Source organism: Terrapene carolina, unplaced genomic scaffold (genome assembly GCF_002925995.2).
Source record: "Terrapene carolina triunguis isolate 2854851 unplaced genomic scaffold, T_m_triunguis-2.0 Scaffold103, whole genome shotgun sequence".
Taxonomy (NCBI): domain Eukaryota; kingdom Metazoa; phylum Chordata; order Testudines; family Emydidae; genus Terrapene; species Terrapene triunguis.
The window spans coordinates 3,792,636-3,819,077 of NW_020664454.1; the positions used below are offsets into that span (position 1 = coordinate 3,792,636).

At 41.3% G+C, this 26,442-nt stretch overlaps 1 protein-coding gene across 1 annotated transcript in view; it reads right to left on the reverse strand.

Moving 5' to 3' along the window:
* LOC112120532 (nardilysin-like) overlaps positions 1–26,442 on the reverse strand; it is a 76,879-nt gene that overhangs the window by 13,916 nt on the left and 36,521 nt on the right. Inside the window, exons 14-21 of the mRNA XM_026651843.1 lie at positions 23,505–23,559; positions 14,959–15,063; positions 14,566–14,689; positions 14,249–14,335; positions 13,452–13,571; positions 9,988–10,039; positions 8,661–8,811; positions 4,880–5,007 (exon numbers count right to left, since the gene is read on the reverse strand). Of these exons, the coding sequence (XP_026507628.1) occupies positions 4,880–5,007; positions 8,661–8,811; positions 9,988–10,039; positions 13,452–13,571; positions 14,249–14,335; positions 14,566–14,689; positions 14,959–15,063; positions 23,505–23,559 (822 nt within the window). The remainder of the gene's footprint in view (positions 1–4,879; positions 5,008–8,660; positions 8,812–9,987; positions 10,040–13,451; positions 13,572–14,248; positions 14,336–14,565; positions 14,690–14,958; positions 15,064–23,504; positions 23,560–26,442) is intronic.

Below are 26,442 nucleotides of genomic sequence, written 5' to 3' on the forward strand. Positions count from 1 at the left end.
ATGGGGGCTACCGGCTTCATGGTTTGCTGGGCAGCCTCCAGACCCTGGGCCCCCGGCTGGGCGCTTCCCCTCCCGGGCTCCAGCTGCGCTGGGGAAGCGCCGGCCGGGGGCGCAGGGTCTGGGGGCTGCCCGGCAAACCGTGAAGCCGGTAGCGCTCGGGCAGCCCGTTTCGCGTGGCTGGGAGGGAGGAGGGGGAGTTAGGGCGGGGACTTTGGGTAAGGGGCGGGGAAGGGGTGGAGTTGGGGCGGGGGTGGGAAAGGGGCGGGGCCAGGGCCCCGTGGAGTGTCCTCTTTTTTTATTTTTTTAATATGGTAACCCTAGACACTCCTGGAAGAAGAAATGGATTTTGCAGCTTTGGAAAAATCTTCAAAGTTGACACTGAACATATGCAGTATTAGCTTAACCAACTACGTCTGAGGAGCCTCCCACATCAGGAGGGGTGAATGAAGCAGTCCTCGGAACTCTCCTTTTTTTATTCTTTTAAAAAATGTGATTAAATGACAATCTAACTATAAAGAACATTTGCCTCCAAGGGGCAGAAAAAAACCTGAAAAATTGATGAGGAAAGTGTCAGGAAATTGCATGTGATCCAAGCTTGCTCCATCTTCAGTGGTTAGAAGGAACTGAAGGGCGGTGGGGCCATGCCAGTTTTATACTCCTGAATTTGATATTCCTGCGTGTACCCCAGAATTTGATAGTACTGTAGTCAGCCATCTTGTGTGTTCAGCCACTGTCAGCTGAAAACCAAACATCACAGAGCTAGGATAATCTTAGGCCCTGAGAGGCAAAGCCAAATAGCTGCACGTTTGCAGTTTTTCTATCAGAATGGGAGGTTGGGACAAGAAGTGAAGGTCCCATTAAAATAGGGGGAATGTTTAGACAAAGACCTTGGTTTTAGGTGCCTCTAATTTGGAAGTTTATTATTATTAGAAATGCTTTGCTGCTAAGGAGAATAATGAACTGTTATTGTCTGTTACTAGGGAAATTGTTAGACTGTTAGAGGCTATTATGAATTATGTGCTTTGTCTGGAGAAAATTTATAAAAAATGTAGTAGAAAGGGTACTTTGGAGCAGTTTGAGGAAGTTTTCTTTGGGCAAGGATCTGATATCTAAGTTCACCAGCAGCTATATAGAAGATGGAGCCCCCCTGAAGCCTAGCCGCTGATTCCTCAAAACTATCTCTTAGATTTAGGTAAATAAAAATATTTTGAGATGCTCTAAACCTACTGCAACAACATATGTATGGGTGTGCTTGAGATCTAAAAAAGAAAAAGGAGTTTTAGGTGAAAGCAAAGACAGTTCCCTTTTCAGTAACTGGTGTTCTTCGAGATGTGTTGCTCATGTCCATTCCATATTAGGTGTGTGTGCTCGCCACATGCACCGGTGCCAGACCTTTTTCCCTCAGCAGTATCCGTAGGGGACGGGCTCTGGCGCCCTCTGGAGTGGCGCCCACATGGCACAGTATTCCACATGCCACTCCAGAGATGGGGTGGCCAGAACTGCACTCAGTATTCAAAGTGTGGGCATACCATGGATTGATATAGTTGCATTATGATATTTTCTGTCTTATTTCTATCCCCTTCCTAATAATTCCTAACATTATGTTAGCTTTTTTGACTGCTGCTACACACTTAGAGGATGTTTTCAGAGAACCATCTATAATGACTCCAAGATCTGTTTCTTGAAAACAGCTAATTTAGATCCCATCATTTTGTATGAATAGTTGGGATTATGTTTTCCAATGTGCATTACTTTCCATTTATCAACACTGAATTTCATCTACCATTCTGTTGCCCAGTCACCCAGTTTTGTGAGATTCCTTTGTAACTCTTTGCAATCTGCTTTGGATTTAGCTATCTTGAATAATTTTGTGCCGTCTGCAAATTTTGGCACCTCACTGTTTACCCCTTTTTCCAGATCATTTATGAATATGTTGAACAGCACTGGTCCTGGTACAGATCCCTGGAGGATACCGCTATCTACCTCTCTCCATTTTGAAAACTGACCATTTATTCCTACCTTTTGTTTCCTATCTTTTAACCATTTACTGATCCATGAGAGGACGTTCCCTCTTATCCCAGGACTGATTACTTTGTTTAAGAACCTCTGGTAAGGGATTTTGTCAAAGGCTTTCTGACAGGCCAAGTACACTCCACTGGATCACCTTGTCCAGATGTTTGTTGACCCCCTCCAAGAATTCTGATAAATTGGTGAGGCATGATTTCCCTGTTCAAAAGCTGTGTTGACTCTTCCCCAACCAATCCAGTTCATCTAGGTGTCTGATAATTCTGTTATTTACTATAGTTTTAATCAATTTACCTGGTACTGAAGTTAGGTTTACTGGCCTGTAATTGCCAGGATCACCTCTGGAACCCTTTTTTTTATTAGCAATCCTTCAGTCATCTGGTACAGAAGCTGATTTAAAAGATAGGTTACATACCACACTTAGCAGTTCTGCAATTTCATATGTGAGTTCCTTCAGAACTCTTGGGTGAATACCATCTTGTCCTGGTGTCTTTTTACTGTTTACTTTATCAATTTGTTTCAAAACCTCCTCTACTAACATCTCAATCTGGGACAGTTTCTCAGATTTGTCACCGAAAAAGAATGACTTAGGTGTGGGAACTTCCCTCACACCTCTGTAGTGAAGAACGATGCAAAGAATTAATTTAGCTTCTCCACAATGGCCTTATCTTCCTTGAGTGCTCCTTTAGCACCGTGATCATTCAGTAGCCCCACTGATTGCTTGGCAGGCTTCCTGCTATTGGAGTACTTTAAAAAAAAATTACTTTTAATTTTTGAATCTTTGGGTAGCTGCTCTTCAAATTCTTTTTTGGCCTGCCTAACTGTACGTTTACACTTGATATGTGAGAATTTATGCTCCTTTTTATTTTCCTCAGTAGGATTTGACTTCCAATTTTTAACAGATGCCTTTTGGCCTCTAACCGCTTCTTTTACTTTGTTGTTTAGCCATGGTAGCACTTTTTTGGTCCTCTTACTATGTTTTTTAATTTTAATTTGGGGTATACATTTAATTTGAGCCTCTATTATGGTGTTTTCACTTTTGTGACTGTACCTTTCAACTTCCATTTAACTAGCTTCCTCATTTCTATGTAGTTCTCCTTTCTAAAGTTAAATGATACTGTGGTGGGTTTCTTTGGCATTTCCCCCCATACACAAATGTTAAATTTAATTCCACTATAGTTGCTATTACCAAGAGGTTCAGCTATATTCACCTCTTGGACCAGATCCTGTGTGCCACTTAGAACTAAATCAAAAATTGCCTCTCCCCTTGTGGGTTCCAGGACTATCTGCTCCAAGAAGCAGTCATTTATGGTGTCAAGAAGCTTTATTTCTGCATCTCATCTGGAGGTGATATGTACCCAGTCAATATGGGGATACTTAAAATACCCCATTATTATTGAGTTTTTTATTTTTATAGCCTTTCTTATCTCCCTGAGCATTTCACAATCACTATCCTGGTCAGGTGGCCGGTAGTATATTCATATTGCTATATTTTTATTATTCAAGTATGGAATTTCTACCCATAGAGATTCCATGGTACAGTTTGATTCACAGAAGATTTTTATTATATTTGACTCTATCCTTTCTTTCACATATAGTGCCACTCCCTAACCAGCACAACCCACTCTGTCATTCCTATATATTTTGTACTGTGGTATTATGATGTCCCATTGATTATCATCATTCCACCAAGTTTCTGAGATGACAATTATATCAATATACTCATTTAATACAGGGCACTCAAGTTCAGCGATCTTAGTATTTAGATGTCTAGAATTTGTATACAAGCACTTACAAAATTTTAGCTGTCTACCACTATGTGATGGAATTGAATGAAACTCTTATTCACCCACGAAAGCTTATGCTCCAATACGTCTGTTAGTCGATAAGGTGCCACAGGACTCTTTGTCGCTTTTTACAGATCCAGACTAACACGGCTACCCCTCTGATACTGTCATTTCACTGTTTCTCTTCAGTTCCTACCTGTACTTTATCAACTTCCATCCTCACCTTCTTAGTAGGAAATAGAGAATCCCCATTAATAAATCCTTCCTTAAGGGATGTCTCTTTCTGAACCATGTGCTCCTCCAAAATTGCTGGCTTTCCCCCAGCCCTTAGTTTTAAAACTCCTCTACAATCTTTTTAATTTTACTTGTCAGCAATCTGACAAGTTCCATTTTGGTTTAGGTGGAGTCCATCCTTCCTGTATAAGCTCTTCCTTTCCCAAAATGTTCCTAATAAACCTTAACACGTGCTTCCTACACCATTGTCTCATGCATATCAAGAGTTTTAGCTGTGGCAGTTTACAAAAATAGTATCAATGTTTATTAGACTTTTATTGTAAGAATTATTTTTCCTCCTGCCAGTTAATCAGTTCCAGCTTTTTATATAATCCCCATAAGCATAAAAAAATAGATTTCCAACACTCTTCAGCCAGGCCCTCAGTGTGTCACTGAGAAATCCAGAAAATAGTTCACATATCCCTTCCAAACCAGTAACACTCTCTCTTCCTTTACCCTGGTGTATAGTAATTACTTTGTAATCTGCCCAATACACAGCCTTATATACATAAGTAAAACACCTCTGTTTTGGCATTTGATTAGTAGCACCAGACACTTATTACAAAGCAGAAGTAGGCGACAATTTAAGTATTGTGCTCTAAGTATTTAAATATTATGCAGGGATTCATTATATTCACTGAAAGAATACTACTGCATAGTAATTTGTGATTGGAAGAAAGGAAATATCTGCAGCTGCTACAATGACAATACAGTTAAAGCAGAGAAGATTCCACTCCGTGTGTACCTCCACCCAACAACCAGTCTATCTAATTAGCCTTCTCACAGACACTCACTTGGCCAGTATCTCTGGCTTGATCAGAATATTAAAGTAAGTCTTTTTTAGCTGCTCTGTTATCATCTCAAAAACCGCTGGAGTAAAACTGAAGTCAGACAACTGGTCAATGATGAGCTGAAATAGCAGCTGGAAAGAAAATAAAATATTGTTTTCTGAACCATTTTTACCAAATAGAAGAATATTTTTTGCCAAAGAGGATTATTTTGAATTATATTTTATATAAAAAGGAGACTCATCTAATAATCCATGGATCAACATGAACTGCACTGTATAGATCTATTAAACATTCTAATAAGGTCCTGAATAAATACATTAATTGGTTAAGAATAAGCTACCAATTGCCAGGACATCTCATGCTCATAGCATTCAGATCAATGAAGAATTTTGTTAAATCGGTTAAAAGAAAATTAACTATTTCTTATATAGCTAATTTTTAATAATGTAAAATGCATTAACAGTTTGTTTTATTGCAATGTTATAAATTAAATGCATAAAACTCAGGAAATGAAAGGTTCTCCTAGTGTCAAACTCACCCACACTGCACAAATATTTTGACTGCTGTGTTTGTAATTTAGGTTAATTAATGCAGTATTGCCAACTTCAAGAGATCAAAACTCATGAGACAGACACACAAAAATCATGAGATTGGCTCAAAAAATCCTGAGTTTTTAAAAAAAGATTACATTGTGTTTTTTAGGTCTGTCCTTTGAGTTTTGAATTCCCCCTGCCATGTGCGCTCATGCGCCTGTGTGCATGAATGCATTTTCCCTTCAAGACCTTTTCCACTCAGTTTATCCAGAACACCTTGTTCAATTCTGGGAGAACACTTCATCCAGTTCTTTGGGATCCAAAAAACTTTATTTGACTCTAGATTTCGTCAGTCAGGTTCCTTTATTTGGCGTACAACAAAGCTACACTGAGTTGATCAGACTCAAGTGTACAGTGTGGGTATAGGGAGTACCAAGCATCCAATGTTACACAGAAAACCTCTTTCTTTATATACATTTACACATTACATTGCATCACACATTTTGGGATTGACTTGGTTACTTTTCAGGAACCAATCCATGTGCAGCATGCTCTGTAATGCATTTTCCACACTCGAACTACTCTTTACCTTCTCTCTACATTCCTAACTTATCTTTTCCAGTGTTAGTAAATGGTTTCCTGGGTGTTCTCCCTCTTACCTTAGCTGGATCAGATATTCTGTCGTCTTAGCCTACTAACCTAGTTACTGATCTTATTTAGTACATTCTGTTTTCAGCCTAATGATCTGTTTACCTTCCTAACTCTATCCTCCAAGAAATGAGGCCTCCCTTCACATATTAATTACTCATGACAGGCCAGACCTCAGCTACAGCGAGTGTGTGCATGTAAGAGAGAGAATTAGTGTTGCCCACTCTTGCAAATGTATAGGGTAAGGTGATTTTGGCCCTTGCTGCAGGAGCTCTCACCCCACGTCCGCCCATCCCCTGCCCAGCAATTAATCCTTTCCCCCATCTCCCCATTAGTTCTGTCCCCACCAAGTTCAACCCCCCCATCAGTCCCCAGCCTCCTCAGTTCAGCCGCCACAACCCATTGCCCACCACCACTTTTGCTCCTCCTAGGGTTTTCACCCTCCTCTCCCAGGCCTGGGGTGGAGGGGGGGAGCTGTAGCAGGGTTCCATCTTCCCCTTTGCAGACTAAGGGGGGCAAGCTCCAGGGTTCTTTACCCCCTTCTGCCCTTCCCAGGCCGGGTGCAGTGGGGGGCGGAAAGAGGGGGAAGGAGGAGCAAAGGTGCTGTCCTGTCCATTTTTCTTACAGAAGGGGAGCAAGGGGAGGAGCCAGAGCTGCCCTGAGCTGCTTGGCTCTTTGCTCCCTTCTTCTCCACCCCTCCGGTGAGAATGGCAGGCAGAGTGGACCAGGAAGGCGGGAGCAGAACTGCACTGAGCTGCTGGACTCTTTGCTCCCTCCTCCATCCCTGTGAGAATGGCAAGTGGAGGAAAGAGATTCTGTCCGCTTTTGGCAGGCTGAACTTCATGAGGGGGCTGGAGGTTATCACAAGACAAACTCCAGCACCTTGTGAAATCCCATCATGCACAAAAAGAAAAAAATCATGGGAGCTGGAACTACTGTTAACATTACCAAGAAAATAATTGTTTCAATATGTAAGGATCCTGTCATAAGCGGCTGCATTTGCAACTGATCTTCTACATCACCGGTTGGTGGAGTTCATCCTATATCAAAGATTCTTCATGTGGCTAGGGAACCCTGTCATATTGAGCAAATCAGCAACAGTCACAGGCACCAGCGGGTGCAACAGAAGAGCAGTTGAGAATACACCTGTTGACAACAGGAGCGATACTTAGCCGGGCAATGGCGGCGGCAGCAGCCAGCAACTGATATGCCCATGCAGCCTACCAGGCATTGCCTGTTGCCCACCAGCCGATGCATCACCATGCTCCTCCCTTGACCCAGATCTGCTCCTCTCCTGATGGTAGCTCACCCTTCTTGCTCTCTTCTATGTTGTGTTCTTTGCCTCCCACTCCAACTTCACGTGACATGGGGTAGCTATACCTCCCCACAGATCCCCCTCACCATTTGCCTTGGTCTCTAGGACACTCCTACAACCAGAGGGGAACTTGCATCTTGTCCATCTTTGTCTGGAGGGGCTAAGCAGAAGCCACAGCTGTTTGAGGAGTGCACCAGCTGTGCTCCTACTGCAGTCCCCCTAGTGGAGTCGCCCCTTCTAATTTTCTCCCCCAAATCTCCATGGCCTTCAGACTTTATCACTGGGCACATACCTTTAAAAAAAAACCTCATCCCAAAAGATATTAATACGATTACATTTACACACACATCACAAAAAGACATGGTCAGTATTTACAAAAAGCTATGAAAACTTAAATTATAATTAAGGTTGTTTATAACTCCACATATCCAGTGCTTTAACGTGAAGAAAATTAGAAGTTAAAGTTCTTCACATCTGCATACTTAGCTATTTGAAAAACACAAAGTATATATCTTTTCAATAAGAGTTCTAAGGCATTACATAATGGGATATAATCACATATCTATTAAATAAACAAACATTCAAATATTTTTAAGGAAAGCTGAGTGTGTGTGTGCGCGCAAATGCATACAATAAAGAAGGTAGAGGTTTAATGTCTACATCATATTTTCTGTTATTTGGTATGGTATATAAATATTAAACAACTGTGAGGCACCTTTCAAAACGACAACTTTTCTTACAAAACATTTAAAATACTTCTGCCTCTTTATTGTGTTCACATGCTCAGCTGCCCTTCTCCTGTCTCAAGCTCCATATATCTCAGAGAGCAAAGATGGCAATTTCCTGATTCATTGTTAGTTTGCTATTACATGACAAAGATATCCTAATCACTCCATGCAATTAAAAAATAATCTTTTTTAAAATTTTGGTTAAGATAAAATAAAGTATGTCAGATTTTGTTACTTTCAGATTCTTTTAATTGGATTTTCATGTCCCAATGCACCAAAGAGACTAGTTCTTTCTCCCTTCCTACTCACTCATTATCAATCTTTGTCACAATGTCTCCCTGCTAACCTGCAACTCTGCACTCACTGATCCTGCTGGTTTCTGAGCGACTCAGCAGGAAGTCCATGAGATAACTGAATGCATCAATAAACAGTTGCAAAACCATTAATAGATTAATTGAAATTAAGACACCAATATTTCAGGCCTTTGAGTTGTTTAGAAAGTGACATTCAGCAAAAGGCTAGTTGGTGTGTAGTAAGGAGGACATAGCAGTGGTACTTACAGGTAGTTTATGATTGAATCCTTTCACTCGAATGACCAAACCATGCTCTCCAGATACCAGTTTATATTCCAACTGAGCAACATCGGCTTCATATGCCGGTTCAGCAAGGTTGTGAGAAAGGATATTTACAAAAGTCTCAAAAAGTACCACACTGTATGAATGAGGAAAGTGAGGGTGGGAATCAATAAGGGAGAGTGAAAAGAAACAGCCTTAAAGTCAATAGGTTTGAGAGTACACAGATAAAAAAAGTGTCCAATAGAAATAAACTATTTCACTGGGCAGCTAAAAACATTTAAAATTTAGAATGTAAAACACAGTACAAAAACATTTATTTTTCTACAGAGATTTTTTCCCCTGGGTAAAGCAAAATCCTGAAACACGGGGTTCTGTATTTCTCTTTATTCAGCAAGCACACAAAACTACTTAGTAGTTTTTTGGGGATTAAATTTAAAATCTTTTTAGATCAAAAGAAAAACTTATTCAAATTACAAAGTATTTCAGGATAGTATAACAATCAACCTGACTACTGCAGGATATGTGGGTTAAAACCTAACTGGTATAAATAATGGATTTTTTTAGGCAACATGACAGCTTTCAGTAAAATTTGTTTGTTGAATATTAGGGTGTTAATACAGAAAATTACGTGTTAATGCTATTTATGTAAAGGCATTTGGGAGACTCACAGTTTTATTTAGCATTGGAAGTGCTATAATGGAGAATTAATATGTACAGAATCATAAACTCCAGAGGAGAAGAACAAAAATGTAGGTTTAGAAAACATGACCTACAAGGAAAGGTTGAAAGAATTGGGCATGTTTAGTTCAGAGAAGAAAAGGATAAAGAAGACATGATAACAGATTTCAAATATGTAAAAGGTTGTTATAAAGATGACGGTGACCAATTGTTTTCCATGTCCACCGAGAGTAGGACAAATACTAATTGGCTTAATTTTCAGCAAGGAAGATTTAGGCTGGATATTAGGAAAAGCATTGTCACCATAAGAATAGTTAAATCCTGGAATAAATTACCAAGGGAGGTTGTGGAATCCCCATCATTGGAGGTTTTATGAACAGATTAGACAAACACCTGTCAGGTATGATCTAGGTATACTTAATCTAGCCTCAGCACCAGGGATGGACAAGATGACCTCTTGAGGTCCCTTCCAGCCCTACATTTCTGTGATTTCTATGATCTTGAGGTTTGTTTCATTCAAAGGAAGATCTATGGGTTGTTGTTTTTTAAACCTGCAGAGGAATTTTAACTGATAATACTATACTACAATTATAGTTGTATCTTGTTCTGTAAGACAGATAAGATCAATCTTTACCTCTTTGCAGACTGCTGTATCAGTGGGGAGATCAGATGGAAACGTATGTAAGCTGAAATTTGAAAAAGGTTGACATGAGCAACTGTAGAAACAATGGCAGCTTCAAACATGTAAGTATTTTTTTCTCCAAACCATTTCTTATCCCCAGTTAATTTTCTATGAACTACATATAAATGGTTATTCAGAGATGGTATTTTTATCTGTATTAAGTTATCACCATAGAAATTTTAGCCCTCCAACACTTACTCAATATAATCTTTTTAACTGAAGATTTAAAGAAAAGCATAAAGTTGTACTTCACCTTGCAAAACATTGCTTTATATTACAGGATACTTAAGGAGCACACATTTTTGGTGACAACAGCTATAGTACTTATACAGGATAAAAGTACTCAGGGCAAGTACCATATCTTTGTATGGTTTCAGAGTAGCAGCCGTGTTAGTCTGTATCCGCAAAAAGAACAGGAGTACTTGTGGCACCTTAGAGACTAACAAATTTATTAGAGCATAAGCTTTCGTGGGCTACAGCATGCATCCGAAGAAGTGGGCTGTAGCCCACGAAAGCTTATGCTCTAATAAATGTGTTAGTCTCTAAGGTGCCACAAGTACTCCTGTTCTTTGTATGTTTGCTTACATAAATTAATTTTACACTTTTCTTTCTAAAACAACCTAAAGATGCTGTACAACAAAAAAACCCCTATAATTATACATACCCTATTTTAAAAAGTTTCTCACTGAAAATTAAAATGTCATGTTTCTGAGCAGAACAGCAAAAATGGGAACAGTTTTCATGTTTATCGGCTCTCAAAGATTCCAGATCACATTTCCTCAGTTTACAGGGGGAAAAGAGAAGTTGGTTTGGTTTTGGTTTTTTAAAACTACTAGGCCTCCAAACTCAAGGTTAGTTCTTTCCCCCTCAGGCACTGTCACCTGTAAGATGCTTTTGGTGCCAAATTCTGCCCCCAGTTACTCCATTAGAAGAAGCAACGTCTGTCAAGCAATTATTAAACAGTGGTATCAGAGATACTGCAGATTCTCCCTGTACTAATAAGAAAAAACAGTAGCATCAGCTATAATGTCACTGTATTAGAGGTACATTATTTTTAACAATCTATACACCTCTACCCGATATAATATGAATTCGGATATAACGCAGTAAAGCAGTGCTCCGGAGGGGGGCGGGACTGCGCACTCCGGCTGGTCAAAGCAAGTTCGATATAATGCGGTTTCACCTATAACGCGGTAAGATTTTTTGGCTCCCGAGGACAGCGTTATATAGGGGAAGAGGTATACTTCTATAACACTTACCATTTAGCATTCTCAAATCTCTTTACAAACATTAATGGGCTACACCTCACAACAATCCTGTGAGGAAGGTAAGTGTTATCTACATTTTATATCTGGTGAAATAAGACCCAAACGGTCTTATAGCTCGACAGATGGAGCAGGACTGTCGAATGGGACTCCTTCCAGGACCTTCTCGCGATTGATCCACCACTGCAGCGAGGTGAGAACCGTCGGGGAAATGGTGACGATCTTTTTCAGGTGGTCCCTGGATTGGGAATAGGTCGACGCCAGCCATTGCTGCAGGGGCTGCATGCGGAGCCTGGCATGGCGGACCACGTATGTGCAAGCTGCCATGTGGCCTAGCAGGCGCAGGAACACCCTGGCCATTGTCAGGGGAAATGCGGACACTTCTGCGATGAGGTCCGTCAGGGCCTGAAACCTGTCTAACGGCAGGAACGCTCTCGCTCGGGTCGAGTCGAGCACGGCCCCAATGAATTCTGTCCTTTGAACTGGCACTAACGTGGACTTTTTGTGGTTGACCAACAGTCCCAAGGAGCGGCATGTGACTTGTAGTACAGCGACGTTGCATTGGACATGAACCTTGAAGCTGCCTTTGACCAGCCAGCCGTCGAGGTACGGGTAAATCTGGATACCCCGACACCTGAGGTAGGCTGCGACTACCGCCATGCACTTGGTAAACACCCTTAGCCAGGCCAAACGGAAAGACCGCAAACTGGTAGTGGGCCGAACCCACCGTAAAACAGAGAACGCAACTGAGTCCTGGGAAGATTGCTATGTGAAAGTATGAGTCTTTCAGGTCGAGGGCAGCATACCAGTCTCCTGGATCCAGGGAGGGAATAATGGAGGCCAGAAAGACCATGCAAAACTTTAGCTTCTTTAGGTATCTGTTGAGGTCTCACAGATCCAGAATGGGACGCAGACCACCCTTGGCCTCAGACCCTTGGGATCAGAAAATACCAGGAATAGAAACCTCCTACACCACCGCAGCTGTAAGAGCCCCTGAACCTCTTACTCGAAAAGACTCTCGTGAGAAGGGTCCCTGAAGAGGGATGGGGGGTGGTGGTGGGTGGAAATAAATTGGAGGGTGTAGCTGTGCACCACTGTACTGAGGACCCAGTGGTCCAAAGTCATCGCCGACCACGCTGGGAGGAAAAAGGAAAGGCGGTTGCAAAAAATTGGGAAAAATCGGATCCAGAGAATAGACTGGGAGGTCACCCTCAGGCGTACCCTCAAAACGACTTTTTAGCTCCCTGGGGTAGTTGTGGTTTGAACTGCTTACGTGCCGGGCCCGGAACATAGAGTCCCAGGGCTTTCAAGGTTGTTCGGGGTCCTTAAGCACACGTAATTTATTGTCCATCTGCTCTGCAAATAGGGTGACCAGACGTCCCAATTTTATCGGGACTGTCCCGATATTTGCTTCTTTGTCCCGCGTCCCGACTGATGTTTGGTCAGGAAACTGGACAAACAAGAAATTTTGCCCTCCCAGAGGGACTCTCGCCCCCCCACCCCGGCTCCGCCCCCTCCTTCCCCCATTGGCTCCCTCCCCAAATCCCCGCCCTGGCCCCGCCTCTTCCCCAACCACGCGGCATTCCTCCTCCCTTCCAGGCTTGCAGCTGCATGGCGGCGCCAGCCTGGAGGGAGGGGGTGGCGGCGGCGGCACCTGGATCCTGGTGCTAGTGAGTCAGCTCCAGCACCCGGGCACCGGGCGGGCGGGCAAATAGGGGCTGGCAAGGGAGGGAGGGAGATGGGGGGGGCTCAGCTCTGAAAAACCCCGCCGCGCCAGAGGGCTTCTGCCCAGCCCCCGGGCCGCTGCACAGGGAGGGCCCGAGGCTGGGAGTGCAGCGCCGAGGCTGCTCCAGCCCTGCAGCCCGCGGGGCAGCGCGGTGGGGTCCGGGCGGGAGCAGCGCGGAGCGGGCAGGGGCCGGGTGGGCGGCGCGGGCCAAATCCCCGCTGCTGCCGGGGAGCCCCGCACCTCTCCCTCCCGCTCTCGGCTGCGCTGCACTCCAGTGGCTGCGGCTCCTTCCCGGCGGGAGAAAAAAGAGGAGCTACAAGTCCGAATTCTAAACAAATTGCCAGTACTATTTAGGTGCCAGTACTATTGCATAGGAAAACTTTGTTTTGCACATTTTGTTTAATACACCAGCGAATGGGGGTTACCTTTGGGGATTTTGAATTTATTGTCCTTCTTGTACCACACACAGCCGTGGTGTGTACTCAGAATTTTGACTGGGTGCTCCGTGTCAGGCCAATCAGATGCCTTCAGAGCGAAGTCAGTGGCTAATGTAGAAACAGAATATGTGGGTTACTATATTTCAAATCCACAACCATTGGCACAAGTGTGCAACTTGCAAAACTGTAAACAAACTGCTCTCCTCTTTTCTATGTCACCATAGTGTATTTAATAGCACACTGCCTTCTGGAACCAAAGGTCATGAATTTAGATCGCATACCAGATCTTTGGCTCATATCCAGTGCCAACCCTGAAGTGAATAACAGATAGGCTAGTAAGTCTGATTCAAGAGATAAGTGCTTCATTCTCTTTACTTCTGATGGCAGATCCAGTTGCTATAAGAGTCTGTGTTATTTTTCCCAAAAGAACAGGGATAACCAAACAACACGGCCTCTCTCAGTATATCAGATTCTCAGGTCTATAGCTTTATGCAATCTACTCATGAGTGCATCGTTGCTGCTCTGTTGGGCACTAAGAATATCTTAAAACAGACATTTTCAGATTAAATTTGGCCTAACATTTAAACTTATTAAAAGGATGCTTTAATAAAAGCTCAGACAAACAAATGTTTCCATGTTTTCTCTCCATTCCAAAAGGAACAGTTTGAAACCACACATTCATTTAAAAGAAAAAGATCATTTCTCAGAACCTCCCATTCTGAAACTGAGCAGAATGGGGAAGAGAAACATGACAGAGTCCAACCAAATTCTAGTGTCTCACTCACCTATATATTTGTTTTCTTCAGGTAAGTGCAGGTCCTGATTTAACTGAAAGTCACTGGCCCATAAATCACTCCAATATTTGTCAATATCTGTGAAAAACATGAAATTAGTCTATTAACAGCAGATAGATTTAATAGGGCAGTAGCTACTGCATCAGTACCTAGTTGCTGACCCCTAGAACTAGATACCTTCCTTCTGATGTTTCTGTGTGTCTATCTGCATTCTCACTCCTGTGTGGCTGCACATTGCACTGTCACCTTTTTAATGGTCTCAATGAGCACTTTAAAAGATCTCTAAACACTTTAGCGGGTCATTTTACCTTCCACACTGTACTGTGTCCCAAACCATCTCTCCTTTAGATGACATTTTCTTTCACTGGCAGCAGACAACAGAACAAGGTTTGCTCTCAGAGGGCAGAGCTGGTTAAGGACATCAGCAATGATCTACAAAGATAAAGGAATAATAACTCAGTTAAAATGCAACTTTAGCTACTCCTGTCCAACTGTATTTTTAAATTACTCCGAAAGTTCAGAAGACAAAGGACTAAAAATAAACTCCTAAACCAAGCAATTTGTTTTCTGCACTCAAAAAGTATAAAAGTGATCCAATTAATCTAGAAAACCTGATTCAATAAGCCTAAATTCCCTGTACACCCTCAATAAATAACTTATCCAGCTCAAATATACACATTGAAAGCTATAGGGCTACTTACTTCAGGCTTGTATTCCAGCAGGAGCTGATCGCCCGTCAGAAAGTCCTCCTTACAAAAGATATGTATGTTCTCACAAAGACTTTCAACATAATCAATTGGATCAGCCTGTAAAATGAGTAAAATTGTGTTTCACACAACAGACAACTAAAACTTAACACTTTTTGCTGAGTAGAACTTGTGTGCTGCATTGCAGAGTTTTGGTTTTGGTTATTGAGTCTAAATGCAATTCATAAACAATTATGCAACATTAGAAGGGCCTTCCTTAAGAAGAAACAATGAAGAAATGGTCCCTTCTGCCTATCTAGTGATTAAGTACAGAGAAATAATAAGGTTTGATGCTACTTTTACAAAAACAAAGAGAATAACCATATTATCCTCGCTAGAATTATGGTCTCGTCTATACCATTGGTTGGAACACATATATGCCTCATATTCACAGGTGGCAGCTGTCTGTGTTGTTGGTGGGCTTTAGGGGTTTTTTGGTTGTTTTATAAAAGGTGCCAGTTGTACCAGTGAGTGGCTGCAGCTCACACGTGGCTAATGCAGTGAAGTCTACAATATTTCTTACCAGTGCAGAGGGGAATCCAGAAAATATCACTACTGCTGCACTAATTCAATGATTTAGCCTAACTCCATCCCACAGTTCAGACTGGCCTTACTTTCTGAAGTTACCTATAAGCATGGCTCTCAAAAACAGTATTGAGGAGACCCAGAATGCACTGGTGCAGCCATGGTAGTAAAAAGTGTGTGGGCATGTTGAAAGAATTCTGTCAAACACAGTGTTGCTGCATGAAGCCCCACACTATTTCAGAGACAAGCAAGACAATTAACCGTTTCATACAATCCGTGTCCCCACGACAGCTCCCTCACTTATGGCCTGATCCTGTGATGTGCTGAGGACATTCGCCTCCATTTAAATCAGAGGGAATTGAGTGCATTAGGTCCCCTTGCATGGAGACCCTCTCTGAGCTTCAGTTTCTCTCACCATTATCCTTGAGAAAAGAAATGAAGGTTACTTATCTGTAATCGGAGTTCTTCAAGATAGATTCTGAATAGTCACACTCATGGGATGGGCAGGGAGATGCAACTCAGGCTAGGTCTACACTACGGGGGTGGGGTGGGGTGTCGACCTAAGATACGCAACTTCAGCTACGCAAATAGCGTAGCTGAAGTTGCGTATTTTAGGTCGACTTACCTGGCTGTGAGGACGGCGGCGAGTCAACCGCTGCCGCTCCCCCGTCAACTCCGCTTCCGCCTCTCACTGCGGTGGAGTTCCGGAGTCAACGGCAGAGTGATCGGGGATCGATTTTATCGCGTCTACACTAGACGCGCTAAATTGATCCCCGATAGATCGATCGCTACCCGCTGATCCGGTGGATAGTGAAGACGTGCCCTCAGATGGTGGAACCTTCTCATAGCAGTGCCCATTAGAAAATTCATGCACCCCTCCTACTCTTCCCCTCTGTGTTCCTGAACATTTTGAGGACAAGGCTATAAAAGGGGCACCCTTTGCCATCTCAGTTCATTCTTCTAACCTCCCCAGAGTCAGAATTCTATTAGAACTCCAACAAAGGTGGGGAAGGAGTGTGAATATACAGAATTCATCTCAAAGAACTCCAGTTACAAGTAACCAACCTTCATTTCTTTGACCATCTTCTACATATTCCCACTCACAGGACAGTTTGGCAAGCTGTACCTCACAAACAAGGTGGGACTCAGAGTCCTGATTGAACAGGGACTGTAGAACTGCTCTATGAAATTAAGTGTCTGATCAACTGTGACATTATCCAGGGTAGAATCTGGACCGATAAACAGCTGTGTCCCGTTCTCCAATCTGGGGTGCCTTTTACACTGCTTTACTGTGAAAGCTACCACTCCTGGTCTGCTCACACAGCCTCCAGCATGTAAATTACTCCCAGTTAAATTGTATGAATGTGATAGCCAGCCACTCTTGAATTACACTGCAGAGTAACAGCAGCAAATTCCCAGCCCCAAACTTTCTCCAGAAATGTAAGTCTTGTACTACCCAGCTCTCTCCTGGACAATACAAGCTCATATAAAGTCTGTCATTTTATTAATAGAAAATTATATGCACAAATCCTGTCATCCCAAATGGAGTTTCCCAAATGCCTCAATCCAAACACACTGGTTTAGATAAAACAAGTTTATTAACTACAAAAGGATAGATTTTGAGTGAATACAAGTAACAAGGGTATAAGAGTCAGAACAGATTACAAGAAAAATAAAAATAAAAAGCATCTAATGCCTAACTTAACAACTGAAGTGAATTCAAAGCGAAGTCTCTCTCACCACATTTCAGCAGTCTTACTGGATGAATCTCCTTCAGTCAGGATCCCTCCCCCCAATGCTGCTTCAGGTCTTGTGAATGCCATAGGTAGAGAGGAAGAGATCATTTGGGGTGTCTACTCTCCCTTCTTATAGTTCTTTCTCTTCTTGGAGAAGCATTTCCAGCTGAGGTTCATGAATTGCATTAGCACTAAATTGAGGTTCCAAGATGGTATTTGGGTCTTTTATAGGCAGTTGCATATTGGCATGTCCCTTCATAAATTTCTTAACTTTGTTTTGTGACAAGATAGATTTATTATCAGTTAATGCACAGTGGACTATAGTTGCTACATATCCTTTAAAGGAGGAGATGGAAAGACCTGGAAGATCTGAATGAATCAAGTATTCAATAATATAATGTACTGGTGCGCCAATGTTAATCAATAGTTTCTCTCTTATTCACTTCACAAATCTAGTCCACCTGTGCTTGTTGCTTGTTTTCTAATGTTAATCAATATTTCCTGCACTTCTAAAGGACAAGATTTTCCAAGGACCATTCAAGTCCTATAGCCCATGCAGTCAGGTGCAGTGATTAAGGGTCCAGATGATAAATTCTGTTCTCCTGTTGAATTAAGAAGTTCAGTAACACCAGGAGAGGTCTGTATACTCCCTGGGAGAGCTGAAGAAGTCCGAGTGCCACTGTTGCTGTGGCAGTGGTGGGCAACCAGAATTATCCTTGTTCCATCCTGTCTTATCGACTTCATCACACAATGGATGAGAGGGAAGGGTGAAAAGCATAGAACAGACACTTCCCCGAGTTCAGGAGAAAAGAGTCCAATATGGGTAGATTGACTTTCCCTGCTCTCAAGCAAAACTTGGGACATCTTGAATTCTGTCTGATCATGATCAGATTTACGTCCAGGAATCCCCACAGGGTGAAGATCTTGTCTATCACCAATTTCTTTAACGACCACTCATGAAGTTCCATTATATCTTTGCTCTGTTGACCCACCACCAGACTGTTGTCACTGCCTATTAGGTATACAGCTACCTAATGTTGTGCTAGATACCCCAGTCCCATAATGTCACTGCTTCCTTTCATAACAAAGAAGAGTGAACCCCCCGCTGTTAGCTAATATAATACATTGCTGTCATGTTGTCTGTGATGGCCTGCATGCAGTACCTCATTCGGCATGCAATATAGAAAAGATTTGAGAACCCAATTAATTTTTCTCAGTTCCAGGATATTTGTACGCAGTCTCCTTTCCTGAGTACTCCAATTACCTCAAACCGTTAACTAGTTGAAATGTGCTCCCCATGCCTGGTTGGAGGTAACGAAGGTGATTGTTTTCAACAGAGCTGGAAGGATAAACACTGCTCCCAGGTCACTGGCACACTGAGTACATGTCAAAGATAGCAGTATCTCTTTTAGGGTGATCAATCTTGTGAATGTGCTTCTATAGTTGGTCTGTAATTTAATGCCAGTCAATGCTGCTGACTTCTCACTCTGAGCTGAGCACAAAGTACAACACAAGTGGCTGAAGACACAAGGCCCATGAAACCTAGAAAGAACATACAGCTCATTCGATCTAATTGGGACCAGGGCCAGATTAGTTAATCAGAAATCCAGATAAACCGAAGAATGGGAAAGTGCAATGCTGCTCCACCATCTAGTGGCCACAGGAGTGATCACCCCCTTCTGGACCTGTGTTTGCTGCTTGTCTGTTTAACGCGGAAAGCCAGAGATAATGGATGGTCAGATAAATAGGGTTCTACTGTACTTTCCAAGTAAGATTTTGATGGGCCACCATTTTGGCAGATTGAAGCTTCAGAAATATCTTCTGGAAGAAATGCTCTGACCTCCTGAGAGTTGAGAACTGCTCCTATAAACCAAATCCACTGTGAAAGTAGCTGAAGAGACTTTTTCATGTTTATCATGGAGTCCTAACCTCTTGAAGAGGAAACATGTGTAATATAGGTTTCTGGAAAAGCCATCTTCTAATGAGGCTTTATTGAGCCAATCTTTTAAATAAGAGTAAACAAAAATACCCTATTGTGTCAAACAAGCCACTACTGCAGATAGGTATTTTGTAATTTCCAGGGGAGGAGGGGGCAGACCTGTAGAGAGGTTAAAGATTGTATTGGAAGTTATTTTGTCCAGCAATGAAACAAAGGTATTTGCAATGCCTTGGTCTGATAGAGATAAGCACTTTTTAGATCGAGAGCTGCAAGCCAATCTAGGGTTGAAAGGGATGGCATGAGGGATACTTAAATCAACAAGTGGAAACTATTTTCTGATAAAAGCACTGAGTTTCTGTAGATTTAATATTGGACAAAGCCCTCCATCTTTCTTTGATATCAGAAAATATCTGGAATAGAAACGCTGACCCTTGAACTTCCTTGGCACTTTCTCTAATGTTCCCACTTCTAACGAGGACTGAATCTCCATCTTAACGCAGTCTGATGAAATGGGTCCCTAAATAGAGATAGAAGGGGGAGGATGCATTGAGTGGAAGAAGGGCTTCAAATTGAATGGCATAACCTTCTTCAGTTTTCTCCAGATTCCATTTTTCAGACGTGACAGAATTCAGTTGCAGATGTAACAGGAAAGTTTATCTTCAAGGGTGGGGAGAGAGGATCAGCACAGACTGGTCTGAAGCTCCCAATCCTCATATCAAACTTGAAGCCTGACATTCGAACCTGAAGTCAAAAATGAAGGTTGCTTCCCCTTAATTCATCTCTTAAAAGGCTCCCTTCTCTGCTATGGTTACAAAGGAAATATTTTGGTGTTGAAATTGACATCTTTGAGAATAATAAGATGGCAAAGATGATGTGGGAGTAGAACTGCCTCAAGGACTTAAAGATAGGTACAGAGGTCCTTATTTTTGTAAACAGGTAGATTTTGCAGTAGACCTTTTGTCCTTCATCTTCTCCAGTATCTCAGCAGTCTTATTGCTAAATAATCCATCATCTATCAAGGGACAGTCATCTACCTTCAATTTTGTTTCTATAGCACATCTATAAAGCAGACACAACTGCTCTCATTGCTGAATCTGATCCCTCAAAAGATGTTCTTTTAACTGCATGTTTTGACACTGTCTGACCTTCAGCTACTAAGGTATTAGCCAACTCCTGTTGTTCTTCTGGGAGTGCTTTTGGAAACCTGGGTATCGTTTCCCATGAATAATATTGATTCTGCGACATCATTGCCTGGTAATATTGCCACTCTAATTCTGAGCAAAGCAGAAGAAAATCTCTTTCTACAAATTGTGTCCTTTTCCTTCCCTCCCTTTTTCAGAAGGAGTAAACTGCAACTGTCTTCCTCTAGATCTATGGTCTGCTATTGCCTCTACTGAAGAGTTAATGGTAGGATGCATGTGAAAGAAAAAAAACCCCTCACTTTTTAAATGATATAACTTGTCAGCTTTTTTCAAGATGAAGAGGTAGACAAAACTGCTTTTGCAGGTTGCAACAGTCTGTCTAATATTGGTAGGATGATTTTATTTTTTGGGGAGAACGCAGGATAGGAAGGGTCTTCCACTGTGACTGTCATAGGTTTCACCCCCACTCTGAACTTTAGGGTACCGATGTGGGGACCTGCATGTGAACCCCTAAGCTCAATTAACAGCTTAGATCTGGTCTGGCTGCCACCATCCAAATGATTTATGAGTTATTTGGGAAACTCTGTCTTCCCCCCCAAAACCTTTCCCTCCCTGGGTAGCCTTGAGAGACTCCTCCACCAATTCCCTGGTGAACACCGATCCAAACCCCTTGGATCTTAACACAAGGAGAATTTAACCATCCCCCTTCTTTCCCCCCACCAATTCCTGGTGAGTCCAGCCCCAATCCCCTTGGATCTTAAAAACAGGGTAAAATCAATCAGGTTCTTAAAAAGAATGCTTTTAATTAAAGAAAAGAAAGGTGAAAGACAAACCTCTGGGAGAGATTAGCATACCAGCTACTCTCACAGACAACAGATTCAAAACACAGAGGATGTTCCCCTGGGCAAAACTTAGTTACACAAAAGAATACCCAATTTGATTATTCCCCTAATTGTACAAGACAAGTTACAAAAAGAAAATAAACAAAACCTATTTATTCCTTTTCTAATACTCACTACTCTGATAAGAAGCTGATTCCTTGATCTTTTCCACTCTGGCCAAAACTGAAACTGACCCAGACAAAGGGAACTTCCCTCGTTCCTTTTGAAACATTTTGTCCCCCCATTGGTTCCTCTGGTCAGGTGTCAGCTAGGCTAGGTGAACTTCTTAACCCTTTACAGGTAAAAGAGGCTTTTAACCCTTAACTATCTGTTTATGACAGTGACCAATGAAAGTTTCAGTCATCACCATTCTATCCACAAGTCTGTGAAATGGTAAAGCATTCTCATAAGGAGAAGAAGCTGAAGAAACCCTAACATTTTCATCTGGAGAAGATTCAGTGTCAGGAATTATCTGAAAATGTCAAAACTAAAACAAAAAAGTTAAGACTCTTGGTAAAGAACAAGAAAAAACTCTCTGGTCACACAGCAATGATGCCTATACCTGAAATTATCCATGGAAAAGAAGTGGAGGTGGTTAGGGTTAGGGTGGTTAGTGGAGGTGGCTATAACAGCAGCACTGAACATGTGGTGCCATGAAGAGACATTTATGTGATTCCAGTGGCCATTGTTTTTCAGTAAATTCCCCAAAGTTCAGCAGTGCGGGAACTACTTCCCGCAAGTGAGAATATGCAGAAACACTAAAAGAAAATAACCATAATTGTTTATAGCACACCATTAAGGTTCATATTACTTCACAGTACAGTGGATTGATTTAAACCAAAGTAATTTAAATCCCTATTTTAATCATGATTTAAATCAGCAAACAGGAAACTTTATTTTCATTCATCAATTTTAATATTATTTTGCATTTGTTTTTGTTTTTTTGTTATTTTCCTAAAGACAGGTAGATTCTCATTGGTTGAGAACTATTAAAACATGTTGATTTGCAACTAAATATAGCTTTACACAACATCTGGTGCTTCTTTTTGCTAACCAGGAGGATACAGTATATCTGTACATTTATTTAAGCTGTTATGTACCTTAACTTTTATTCACATTCCTAATTTTTACTTATGTTAGAAAATGGTGAATGGATGCATCTTTTATTTACTGGATGATTACTTTTTTACTTTTGATTTGTATCAAGTTCTATTTGGGTGGAAATTAAAATTCAATTAAATGCACAAAAATAGCATTTAATTTTTTATTAGGTAAATAAAACTACTTTAAATGTGTTGAATGCCTAACAAAGTAAGTTTCTAAAACATGTTTTCCATTTGAAACTAACTGATTTATTTAAAAAAGGAAGTATTATCCATAGTTAGTGAATTGAACTGATTGTTTCTGGTCACCACATCCTTCAAGATTTTAAAACTAGTAGACTTCATCCTCTCAGACCTAGTTTTTATTCAGAGATTGGATGACAAAAACAAGATTTCTTGCTTTTCAATTCTCAATTAGTTTCTTAACTTTGAATGATCTAGTCACTGAACTGAATTACCTGAACAGACTAAAATGAAGAAACTATTCTCTCTGAAGCTGCAGAAGAAATTACTGCTGTCAAAAGCTGGTTTGGCACTTCAATAAACTGTGATTTTAGGTATTTAGCTAGCTCAATGATTTGACTTTCTTTAATACTTGCAAGCAAAAATGTACCGTTTAAAATTTGTTTAATTAATTTAAATAATTTTACTATATTATAGTAAGTTTAGGACTTAAGATAGGTTGCCATATTTTCAAAAAGGTTTATTTAAAAAACTATATTTAATTTTAATTTTAAAAATCTATTTTTATACACCCTGATTCACAGGTGAATAAGATAAGGGTCCTGTAACAAGTATCTTACAATCTAAACTGAATGATAAAGAGAAACTGACCTTAAGGAGTGGGAGAAAACAAAACATGAGGAAAAGAAAACAGCTCTTGGAAGAGCACCATATACCAAAGAAATCAAATCATATTTTGTTTTATTAAAGAACAACTTCACAAGTCATAAAGTTTAACATTTCTCTATCTAGAATATAAGTTCTTTCTACTTAACAAATGCTTCTTCTTCCTCATCTATGTAAGACTATATTTTCAAAGACTCATGATGTTAGAACCATCTAACTCTCACTGACTATGGAATGTTACATAGAAAAACCCCCAATTACAATTCAAAAATCTAGGGCTTAGGATCTATACCCCCAAAGAAAACATTTGAAGATTAATTTAGTACCTGATCCTGGAAATAAAATTCATTAGCTTCAATCTTCTGAATCTCTTCCCAAATTCTGTGGGTGGGAAAAAATATATATATACCCATTACCCTGTCAAGTGATTAATCACACACTATTTCTAACAAGATATGAGTCTGAAAATTTAAGCTAGTTTGTCTGCAGTAATAATAATTTGTACATCTATATGACCTGGATACCATGGTGACTGCACGAGAAATACATGTTCAACTCATCAACGACTTAGATACTGGCATAGAAAGTACGCTTATTAAGTTTGCAGATGATATCAAACTGGGAGCGATTGCAACTGCTTTGGAGGACAGGGTCATAATTCAAAATGATCTGGACAAATTGGAGAAATGGTCTGAGGTAAACAGGATGAAGTTTAACAAAGGCAAATGCAAAGTGCTCCACTTAGGAAGGAACAATCAGTTTCACACATACAGAATGGGAAGAGACTGTCTAGGAAGGAGTACGGCAGAAAGGGATCTAGGGGTTATAGTGGACCACAAGCTAAATATGAGTCAACAGTGTGATGCTGTTGCAAAAAAAGCAAACATGATTCTGGGATGCATTAACAGGTGTGTTGTGAGCAAGTCATGAGAAGTCATTCTTCCGCTCTACTCTGCGCTGGTTAGGCCTCAACTGGAGTGTTGTGTCCAGTTCTGGGCACCGCATTTCAAGAAAGATGTGGAGAAATTGGAGAGGGTCCAGAAAAGAGCAACAAGAATGATTAAAGGTCTTGAGAACATGACCCTATGAAGGAAGGCTGAAAGAATTGGGTTTGTTTAGTTTGAAAAAGAGAAGACTGAGAGGGGACATGATAGCAGTTTTCAGGTATCTAAAAGGGTGTCATAAGGAGGAGGGAAAAATCTTGTTCACCTTAGCCTCTAAGGATAGAACAAGAAGCAATGGGCTTAAACTGCAGCAAGGGAGGTTTAGGTTGGACATTAGGAAAAAGTTCCTAACTGTCAGGGTGGTTAAACACTGGAATAAACTGCCTAGGGAGGTTGTGGAATCTCCATCTCTGGAGAAATTTAAGAGTAGGTTAGATAAATGTCTATCAGGGATGGTCTAGACAGTATTTGGTCCTGCCATGAGGGCAGGGGACTGGACTCGATGACCTCTCGAGGTCCCTTCCAGTCCTAGAATCTATGAATCTTTTTGTCTGGGAATCACAAGCATTTAACAATTGTCAATCAATCCTCATTACTCCTGCAAGTTTTTATCCCCTATTTTCAGATGGAGAAACTGAAGCACAAATAGTCAGTGGCAGACACAAAATAAATGGAAGAGCCAGCAACAGAACTGAGAATTCCTGACTCTCAGTTCCATAATCTAACCATACACTACCCTTAATTGCTTGACCTCACTATTTGGGAAAGGTGTGGCATGCAAGCGAGTCTTTGAGTTTTCCCTTTTTTTTTTCTTCCACTAAGGGCTTGTCGATACAGGAAAATTTTATCAGTTGTACTTTCATAAACTGGTATAATCTCACATGTGACCACTCTTATTCTGGAATAATATTGGCTTTTTTCTGTTTAGTTGAAACTCCTTCCAAAGAACATAATGTAAACAGCAAAAAGTCAGTCTTATTCCAAAATAAGAGTGTCCGCACAAGAGGTTACACCAGTATGGCCTTGTCTACACTACAAAGTTAGGTTCATGTAAGTCACTTTGCATTGTCTTATTTGTGCATGTGTCTACACTCAAATTTTTCTCCAGCCAATGTAAGTGCCCCATTACAGTGAAGAAGTAAAACCACCTCCCTGAACAGCACTGAGCCGTGGTCAACATACTATAGTTGACACAGTGCAAGTGTAGAGACTGCATGACCTAGGTTGTCTCTAATAGTCCTCCAGCAGCTGTTCCACAATGTCCATTAGTAACCACTCTGGTCACAGTTGTGAACTCCACTGCCCAGGCGTCCTGGAGACCGGAAGCCACACTGCTCCCTTTAAAACGCCCATATTTTTAAAATGCCTTTTCCTGATTGCTCAGCTTGGCAAGCACACCTAGCAGTAGCAGTTCTCACTTGTTGTGTGAAATTAACCGACCGACCACGCCAACTACACAACACTCTAGACCAGTGATACTCAGACCTCAATGGTTCAGGATCCATATTAGCAATCAGCATTACCCAAAAGATCCACAGCAGTGTAAATTCATTATTTCGTTTACTATAGTACAATTAATACTTAAACTGTATGACTGGGGAAATATTTACTCTCTCTCTCTCTATATATATATATACACACACACACACATACTCACAGCAAATAAGTTAATTTTAGTGCAAGTTGATAACTTAATTGGTTAATAACATAGTAAAAGCATCCTTATTGGTTAATAATTAAATCACAGAGTGTTTTAATATCATGTGCTGCAAAGAGCCATGCAGGAGACACATTCAGGAGTCACTTGTGGCTCAAGAGCCACAGTCTGAGTATCACTGCTTTAGAAACACTCCTGCCTGAAGTAGACAGCAAGTATTGGATCTTCAGGGCCTGTGGAGAGAAGAGGCTCAGCAGACACAGCTACATATCAGTCATCAAAACATGGACGTCTATGAAAAGATAGCACAAGAGGTGTATGTGAAGGGGTATGATAGGGATCAGCAGCAGTGCTGCGTGAAAATGAAGGAACTGCAGCAGGCATTCCAAAAGACCAGGGAGGGCAAGAGTTGATCTAGTGCCATGCCGCAATCCTGCTGCTTTAACAAAGAGGTGCATGACAGACTTTGTGGAGCGCCAGTGGGATCTCCACTGACCACGACGGATACCTCAATGGAGCCCAAGAGAGAGACCCCTGCCTTGAACAGTGAGGAGGAGAAGAGAAATGCGATGAGGCGTCCAGCTATGCCATGAGCTAGAATCTTTTTAAGACTCCTCCGCAGTCTAGCCAGTCCCATCAGTGAGCACCATCCAGCCCAATCCA